General features: G+C 38.1%; 1 protein-coding gene across 1 annotated transcript; it reads right to left on the reverse strand.

Annotated features, from left to right (window-relative positions):
* Positions 1–637: 637 nt before the first annotated feature.
* On the reverse strand, positions 638–2036 carry LOC107662817 (paraneoplastic antigen Ma1 homolog). Its single transcript, XM_016452929.1, has 2 exons — positions 1637–2036; positions 638–1518 (listed from the first exon to the last, which is right to left on the reverse strand). The coding sequence occupies exons 1-2, from the start codon at positions 2034–2036 to the stop codon at positions 638–640; spliced, it is 1281 nt and encodes a 426-aa protein (XP_016308415.1).
* Positions 2037–9928: the final 7892 nt, after the last annotated feature.

The raw sequence follows: 9928 nt of genomic DNA on the forward strand, positions 1-9928 counted from the left end.
TGAGCAATTGGTGTGCCACGTTTCAGATGCACATCTTTAGTGGACATGTTTCTCACAGTAACAGTGACGATGCGATTAGATATCACAGAAACTGACTGCAATTCAGGTCTCACTAGCAAGTCATCTGAAACACTAGTGTCATCAGGTTGGTCAAGGTATGTAAGAAGTGATCACCCAGCTTCTGTTTACAAGCCTCAAACAAGCGTCTCACTATATTGGTGTTAGTTCCCACCAGAATAGCAATTCTCTTCTCTGGCTGAGAAACTGGACAGACAAGTGCAAGAGTGTCAACAGCTTGTGGTAGTCCTACCACATTTTCGGTGAATTCAAGCTTAATGGGAAGATAACCGTTGTATGGTTATTTGTGTGAACTCAAAACCCCATATTTCAAGATATTCCACTGGCAACAGCGGTAAGTGTTTCAAGTACACGTCGTAAAAGCTTCGATAAAGGATGGTGACTTGAGAGCCACTATCAAGTAAAGCTTTCGCGTAAACTCCTTCAATTTGGACTGGTACTTCAGATGTTGGACCAATCAAGCCAGATGGAATTCCCGAAGAACAAGTAATTTCTTTTTCAGAACAAGATGTGGAACGGAATGGAAAAGGAGTCATGTGCCATTCCTCCACGGAGCTCCCTAGAAGTTTCCCGAAAACCTGCTCTGACTGATCAACTTTTGATTTACTTTCCTCAGGTTTTCAGTTCCTCGACACTCTCTCTTTGTGTGACCATCCTCATCACACTTGTAACAGAAAATTCCAGGCCGAGAAAACTTGGATGTGCTCTTCTTGTTGGAAGCTTCTGTAGCACTAGCATCTGCCACTTGACACACAGGGCCAGTTGCCTTTGAAGAATGTTCAGGAACAGGGTCAGTTGCAGCTGCCTTCAACAGCTTGGACATCTGTGTTGTGAGTGCACTCACCTCTTGCTTTATACTACTCAATTCAGACACGAGAGAAGCCTGTGGAACAGAGGCAGCAGCAACCACTACTTTTCCCCCATCTCTAGCCCTGATCCAATCCTCTTCTTCCCTGACTTCTCGTAACAATTGCAAGAAACTAGGAGGATCACGCAAAGTGTGGGTCATTCTTAGTCGTAGCGCTACCATATCAGTATTACGAGCTCCCTTTACCACTTGCTCCATACGCATGCGATTCAAATCAGTGGCTACAACCCCTCCTTTTACAAGCATGTGATGAAGGAGCTTGTCCAGCCGATAAAGAAAATCAGAAAGCTTTTCACTTTCCCCTTGGTAAGTACTCCTGAACTTTGCAAGAAGATCAGAATTACTTTCAGTATTTCCATAGGCAGTTTCCAGAGCAACCAGATAATCAGTAGCTGTGGCAGCTGGTTTACTAACCTTTAGAAACCGAACTATGTCTGAAGCAGGTCCCCGCAAACTCTCAACAATACGCTGCCTTTTCACAGAATCAGCACACTGCCACTCGCTGATCATTTGGACAGCCTGTTCCATCCAGGGGTCATATTCTTCCTCCCCAGCAGGTACTGGTTTTACACCTGAAAATACTCAATCTCCTGTAACCCAAAGTTTCTCTGGGCACATGGATACACTTTTCCACAAGGCGATCAATAGCTTTCACCAAATCAAGATTAACATTTACATTAGAGGACTGACCTTGCTCCAGCATAGACTTCACATCCTCCAGCAACTTTCCTTCCTGCTGCAACAAGGACAACAACTTATCCTGAAACACAGCATCTCCCACTGAAGGATCTGTCACCATTTTTTCAGGTACATGTACCCTCCATGGGCCCGCCTCATCAGGAATCCCTATCTCTGGTGGTACAGTATCTGGATCAATATCATTACTGGTTTCAAGCAACAAGAACCACTTAATTCCTGTAGGGTCTCCCCATTTGCCATGAATTTTGGGATGACCAAATGCCTTCACTGTATTAAGTACATCTGCGATTGTCTCATCCCTCACATCTATTGGGACATCACTGAGTATTAGACAACGAGATGGACTTATTTGCGCCCGACGGCTCCATTCACCAGCCTTAGAAATATCCATGTCTCACAATGTTTTACAACACAAATAAAAGAGGGAGAAAAAAAACAACAACCTCCCAGCAGAAAAAAAAATCCAGAGAAAACTCAAATCCCAGTGGTGCATCCAAAAATGTAACACTACTGTTAAAGGCACAAAAAACAGCAAGACCTGGGCTTCAGCAATTGTTGGTGAGTTGGCTGGGTTACCTCTGGAAGGTTATATTTTACAGAAATTATATTTTCTGATGCAGTCGCTCCAAAAATGTGTCAACTATACACAAAGAAAATAGTTTGTGTACACTGTTACTCTTGATTAAATAAAATTTATTTCCCTATTTGTTATGGGCTGTTCTCTTTATAAACTACACTGTAATCAAGTTACTCAATGAGAATATACAGTTAAACAAATACACAAGTAGTAACAAATAAAAAATTGTTTATTTTTACCAAACAAAAACTCTAAAATTTAAAACAAAAATAAGATATCCCCCTTTTTTATAGTGTAAGTAAATTATAGAATGAACAGAGAAATAAGAAAAACTGCAGATTCAAGTGGATAATACCAATTATTAGTTAGCTGCAGTTGTATACCTCTATGGATCCAAAACTGTAACTTTAATCACAAATTCACCCTTATACTTCCTTAAATGTTCCTAAACCAAGCGTTTGGATTTCGTTGGCGCCCTTATTCGGTGGTGCACATAATGGCAGTCACACTCGGATGATGCAGTTCTTAAAGTACACTGTCAAACTGGTTACTCACTCAGTTACTCCACTCTGTTACAGCGAAACTCTCCAAGTCGCGCTGAGAAGAGATTATGTGAAGCTTTGATCCTCTTCTCCTCGATAGGCACAGGAAAGCAGTCCAACGCTGAAATAAGTGATGCGTCACACACCAGAAAATGGCCGCTGAGTCCCACGCACGAAAGCCTGTGCTCCTTTCACACGACGAACAGTCCACTTTTGCCATATAACCGCCCTGAAAACACTCCGATGCGGTCCGTGACTCCTCTGGGTCCTCAGATCCCGAAGAAACAATAGAACAACGCTACAGTCTGTGCATATATATGACGGCTGCTACGATGAACAGAGTAGACCTAATGCATTAGTCTTTCAACACATGGAAAACCTTCCCGTTATCAAATATATACATATATTATCTGTGTGTGATCTAGGACATGAACACTGTCGCAAGATAAACTTTGACAGCATTACATAATTTTTCCTGTCTTACTCCGTCAAGCAGCGCGCTAATCTCTCTTTGTTCCGTTTCCCAACCTCACGTTCGTCGCTCCTCCCCCGTACTCATTCCGATTGGTTGAACATGAACACACCAAAAACCCAATGACTTTACAAATAAATGTGTAAAATAAAATAAATGTGTACAAAGAATGTGATCAAACTGTTTAAAATAGCTGGGCTAAGATATATAACAATTTTTATGACTGTAGAAATATGTTAATTCAGTACTCACCTTATCCCACCGGTCACAATTGTGACCGACCATAAAACAAAAATTTTCACACACTTTTCCAAAAAAAATTCAAAAAATAATTATTGATTATTTCAAAGGGTTACTAATGACACATCATTTGGATATTTTCATGTCATAGCTCATGCTACATGTAGCATCTTTGTTTGGATTGTGATTCAAATGCAGTGGTTCTGCAACTGTTGAATGCATTCTGATACATATAAAGGCTCTCAGGGAGAAAAAATATTATAAACCGTGAATCCGCCAGAATCCTTTGAAAAAAGTGACAAACAAAACCAACATGATACAGATTTTGAGTCAAACCGCTCAGCTCTAGTAGCAGAATTAGTAGTAATTATCTTAGCAGTATTATTGTTTTTTTTACAGAAACAATGAATCACCAACAATGTCTCAAGCCCCACTAGCCATAAGTTCTGTTACTACCACAAATATTTAATTTCATTACTAGTCAATAGTGATTCTAAACAGAACACCTATTGACATTTGCAGCTGCTCTGATAATATTGATGAGTCTCTGATTATAAACACTCATTCAATAAGCCATTTCAGGATCAGCCTGCAGATCGTCTCACTTTAGTCTGAGTGTCTGCAGGTAGAAACAAATCATTCAAGTCAGAATAGCTGTTATACATTCACTGTAAACCACGGCTTCTTGGGGCTTATTGCTTTAAATTGACAGTTTCTCTGAGTGAAGTAAATACGGACACTTTTGGGAGGAGATTGAAGCTTTAACTTTTCATTTTCCATAACTGTGTTGTTTCACACCGACAAAATGAGTTGAAAGCCCCAAAACAATCACAATAGTTAATGGCTTGATTTATTCATTAGATGATCATTTATTCTTGATGCAATCAGCAGACAGTATATAGACAATAAAAGCTGTTGATAGAATTATTAATGATTTTAATTCTTGGTGAAGCAAATAAAAAAAGTAAGTGAAAATAGAAACCAATGAGACAGATTTCTCCTTTTATTGATGATAAACACTTTTACTTTGAGAAAATTGAACAATACAAAACTCATCCAAAACAATCCTCTTTGAGTTGATTTGAATCTCACAGATGAAACTGCTGAACTTTAAGATGAACTTTATTCACGGTGAAAACTAGATGTTTCTTTTTCCTGCTGTTTGTTACGGCTGATTAGGACTGATTTATGCAGAAGAGATTTTATTGCTCAATGCATTATTGTGTCAGGTTTAGTGAGGATGCGGCGTCTGAAGATGATCTTATTGTGACTGATACGGTTTCTCTCCAGTGTGGATCCTCTCATGTGATTTCAGATTTGCTGACTGATTGAATCTCTTGTCGCAGCATGAACACTTGTAAGGTTTCTCTCCAGTGTGAATCCTCTGGTGCAGTTTCAAGTTTTGAGCTGTAAAAATTACGTTTTTTTATTTGGTAGCACTGTGCTCCCAACTTCAAAAAGTTATAAAGCACCAGCAAAAATGTAGGATTACCCATCAAAACTGGCAACTGTGCGGAACAGAGCAGCATCCTGATGATTAAAAGCCTCAACAATCAAAACCTGATCCTAAACTCCAATGTGTAAGCAAATGGGCTGATTCTGATTGCTGTTTTATATCCGTTTTATTTTTTAAGCAAACGGAAAGACAGAATGAAAATATAAGTACATGAACATGATGTCTATTTGCTCTATTACAGGCCGAACTCTCTGTAGCCATTTAAATTTAGAGGCAACCACTGCATTTTAATCAGGATCCAAACAAAGATCTGAAGCAAAAACAGAATGGCCTGTCTTCAGCTTAGTGAAATTATACTACGTAAAGTTGCGTAACGTAAAACATTTGCACAAAACAAAAACAGCAGACGGACTGAATGATAACACAAATTCACTCTCTGCCAGCAGGTGGCACTTATGGAACAGCAGTGATACCACTTTAATATGCATTATAGGGAGGTAAGATGAAAAAAAAAAAATCTCAACAATTTTCTGAAGAAGGTATTTAAGATTTTCTTCCAATACCTCGCTCGCCATGAACAGTGACCTGCTCTGCCTACCACAGTATTATCTCCTCTATGCATCCGTCTTCAGGGTCTCTGGCCTCTGTTAACGCCCATTGACAGACTTCTGAACTGCTTCCACATAAAAAATATGAATGTGGTTTCTCCTTTGAATGAACTTTCAGGTGCTTCTTCAGGCCTGAAGCCCACAGATATGTTTTGTTGCACTGATCACATGTGTGCAGCTCCTCTACACTGTGGCTGTTCATGTGCTCCTTAAGGTGTGACGATTGTCTGAAACGCTTTCCACACTGATCACATGTGTACGGTTTCTCTCCAGTGTGGATCTTCCTGTGAACCTTGAGACTCTGTTTGTATGCAAAACACTTTCCACACTGATCACATGTGTGCGGCTTCTCTACACTGTGGACGTTCATGTGGTCCTTAAGGTGTCCTTGTTGTCTGAAACTCTTTCCGCACTGATCACATGTGTATGGTTTCTCTCCAGTGTGAATCCTCATGTGAATATTGAGACTCTTCCTGCATGTCAAACTCTTTCCGCACTGAACGCAGGTGAAAGATTTCTTGTCTTTTCTTTTCAGTAAAGAGGCACTTTCAGTCTGTGACTTGACATCGATTTTTCCATTTTTGACATGATGTTTCTCCATCAGGTCTGAAATGAAAATTAAACAAATACATTAGAAATCTTAAAAATCAGAGAAGTGTGTGGTGAAATGTCATAAAAGTGAAGCTGAAAGTAGGGGCTATGATCAAGGTTCACAAGGTTATGATCATTTTCATTTGAATATTTTCCATGAGCAAGGCACAATGATCTCCAAATTACCATTTTTAAAACATTACAGGCACAAACCCATGTTTTCCACTCTTTACCTCACTAGGGCTGGGACGAAAAATCGATGCAGAATCGATTCGTGGATCGATTCTGAGATTTTCAGAATGCATCGCGATTCCTCTGGAATCGATTCTGAGCTTATATTTTAACAGAAGATGGCGCTCTAATCTAGTTTTTATCCGCACACTCAAATGCTCATGAAGAAGAGTGCTAAAGAGCGCTTGTGCGTTCAGTTGAGTTTGTAATTTCACCTCGACTCAGAATGCTTTTATGATGCGAGATTAATGTAAACACAGCCCACTGTGAACACTCTTCGCTTAGAATCGATGCGGAATCATTTCTCGATTCGCGATGCATCGATTAATTTTCCCAGCTCTATACCTCACCGACCCACACGAGTCCAGTGGAGAGAACAAACTTCTTCAGTAGTTGTGGAACTGCACTGTGATGACTTGTGACTTTTGTTTTTAATGTAAAGCCATGTGAGAATAAAGGCTTTTTATTTTTCACTATATTTTTGAGTGCCTTTGGCGTTATGAGTTTTTTTGTACATTTCAAGTTATTTCAGTTTCTGACCAAAGCAAGTAGTCATTGATAACATAAATACACAAGCCTGATTTTTGTTTTAATTGTAAGAATCTATCGTACATAAATAAAAATCACAAACATCTACAATCATGACTGTAAAAAATACAATGCCAGAATGAAGCCAGATTTGGCCCAGAGTCTGTTGTTATCTGGGAAGCCAAGCATAAGAATAATGTAAATATGTTAAGCAAAGCTAAGAATTTTTAATCGATTAATCACCTTTTTTTTTTTTTTTTTTTAAACACGCTAACATAAAGTTAAACTTTTTAAGCAGAAAAATAAAACATAAGTCACATATAAGTCTCATTTTATAACATTCTGATCAGAAATAATACCGGCAGGCCTACATAAAGTGTAATGTTATGTACCAACACTACATAGGCTATTTTAGTTCCCCTCACTCCACAACAAATCTTTTAAATTTAACCGTATTCAGAACAGAACAAGAAGGAAAAAAATATATTGTTTATTCATTTGTAATGAATAATTATAATTATAATATAACTGCAGTATATGCCTAGCAATAAACAAGCCAAAACAAATTAATTTAAAGCGAAACAGAGTAAAGTTGGGCTCATGCAGCCTGCCTCTTTCATTCGGCACAAATCCAAATGTTTCCATATTTGCGATGTATCTGAAGCTAAACTATTATTTATTAGATAAACTAGGCTTTGTATTTCACGTGCATTCCAATATTGACGGGGAAAAAAATCATGATGAGCAAAAATGTAACACAGTGGACCGGTGCTCACACTGAACATCACGGATTGTAATACAGACTAGTTCCTGACAAGTTACGCAAAAAAAAAAATCACAGACGATTTTATTGCACGATTATGAAATCGAAGAAATCGTTCGTGATAATGACAGCTGTTTGGCTCTGTGAAGTAAATGCTGCTCCATCTGAAAGCATGTGAAAATACCACATTTAATAACATATTTTTACTCCAAACTCACTTCATAACGTCAGTCGAGTGTTTGAAATAAATCCTTCTGTGAGATGACGTGGCTTCTTACACAGAATAAGGCACGCAACATATTTCATAGTATTTAAACAGTGATAAAGGCATTGCATTATAAATATACTTTATTTTAATGAAAATTATAATAACAAGAACTCAGATAAACCGTATATTGCCGTAGTCGTGTGTTTATTAGTCACGTTGAATCAATGCAAGCAGTTCAATCTTCTGTTTATTCAGCTGCAGCGATAGGCATTTTCTGGGTTTCTTCTGCGAGGCGTATTTGGAGTTTCAGCGCGAGAGCGCCCTCTGGCCTTTGGATGGAGATTTACTGCTGATCACAGAACCGTGCTTCACTGAAAAATACGCATGACAATCACAACTTCTGTCGAATCGCGATCTCGATTCCATTTCGATTTATCGTGCAGCCCTACTTTAATTATTATTAGAACATTGTTTATTTTTTCTTTGTTAATGCAGAAACGTGTGTTCTGCCATTCAAAAACACTGATTAATGTTACACCATACTTATGCAGCAGTGTGACTGAATTTTCATTTGTGTAAGTCCAGTCCGGGGTTTTGGGCAGTTGAGTAGCTTCATTGTGGGGGTTGAAATAGAAAGGTGTGAATCACTGCTCTTTCATACGGAGAGTGTCTGATAACGTTTCAAACTTACAGTGCAGCTTTAGGCAAAGAGCCAGATAAAAATGCATTTTTATTATAGGTTCTAATATATTATATTATATTATAATATATTTTAAAGTCTAACATGAACTTGTAATAGATTGCGTTCGATCCAAACATTCAATTAGTTTTATAGGGTTTTATAATGTTTGAGCAGTGTGTGGTGATTATCAACAATTATATATTATCTAAACAGGAACTGTTGCGGTAAAGCGTCCCTGCCGATGAGAAAGAAATGTGAGTGGAGCAGGAGATGAAGAGCTGTTTTAATTGTGATCAACCTTCTTTTTATAATTCAAGGTATTCAGTTCCTTTTAGGGCACAAAAGCAAAATCATTTGTTAACGTTGTTTTTTTTATGTGAATGGCACGCAGCTGCATATACAGTGTTATGTATAATATAATATGCAGGGTTGCTTGGGTTTGTTTCAACGAGAGACAAAGAAACTAGCCGAAAGAGACCAGTGCATCCGCATGAGAGAGAGACAGAAACATTCGTTCTTCATTTATGTTATGTTCATTTTGCACAGTTTTAATTGTGCAATACAAATGTAAAAAAACATATCGCAATAAAAAGAATAAGGCTCTGTATTGTTCATTATACAAATTGCACAGGGAATACAAACGTGCCAACCTGTAATAAAACTGTCCCGAAACTTTTTGTAAACCTTGAAAATGTGTCATTTATGTGGGGAAAGTTAACTTAAGCAGTGTTATTATAGTATTTTTAATCAGTTTTATTTTTTTATTATTTTCAATTTTCATCTGAAAATTTTAGTATTCATTTATTCGTTTTTAAAAAAAATAAAAAAAATACTATTTTGTCATACAAAGTCTTTGAATAATGAAAGAACTTGTGGGTTTGAACTTGAAGGCTCAAAGTCTGTGGTTAAAGCGCTACTTAGCGATAAAAGGCAGCAAATACACGCAGCGGTAAAAGTATTATTCTGGCTGAGTACCATCTGTAGAGTCTCCCCAATGTTATTTATTAGTTTAACTACGTTCATTCACAACAAGGTTTTTTCTACCACAAACACTAAATTTGAAGAACTGCTTGAAGCTTTATATTCTTATTGTTCTTCAGTCTCATTGATGAAGGATCAGGAATAACCACCAACCTGTTTGTTCTTCAGTGTGTTTCATTCTGCAGGGTTCTGGATCTCTCATGTTCTCTCTGTCCTTCAATAAACTCTGTCTCTGCAGATTTCACTTCTTCCTGATGCTTTGATGCTCGTCTTCACTTGTAGACTGATGGGAATATTCCAGCATTTATTGCTGAACTGCAGTGGGAGGAGCTTCACTAAGATGTGATTGTTGTGGGAGGAGCTTCACTGAAGGTGTGATTGTTGTGGGAGGAGCTTCACTGAAG

The sequence above is a fragment of the Sinocyclocheilus anshuiensis genome, unplaced genomic scaffold (assembly GCF_001515605.1).
Source record: "Sinocyclocheilus anshuiensis isolate Anshui unplaced genomic scaffold, SAMN03320099.WGS_v1.1 scaffold1815, whole genome shotgun sequence".
In the NCBI taxonomy this organism is placed as follows: domain Eukaryota; kingdom Metazoa; phylum Chordata; class Actinopteri; order Cypriniformes; family Cyprinidae; genus Sinocyclocheilus; species Sinocyclocheilus anshuiensis.

What these genes read in the sequence shown, in the direction of transcription:
- LOC107662817 (XM_016452929.1), bottom strand. Translation starts at nt 2,036, where the DNA reads ATGGATATTTCTAAGGCTGGTGAATGGAGCCGTCGGGCGCAAATAAGT. An exon ending in GAAGTCTATGCTGGAGCAAG is followed by an intron (nt 1,519 to 1,636) that starts GTCAGTCCTCTA and finishes GAGTATTTTCAG; the next exon opens with GTGTAAAACCAGTACCTGCT.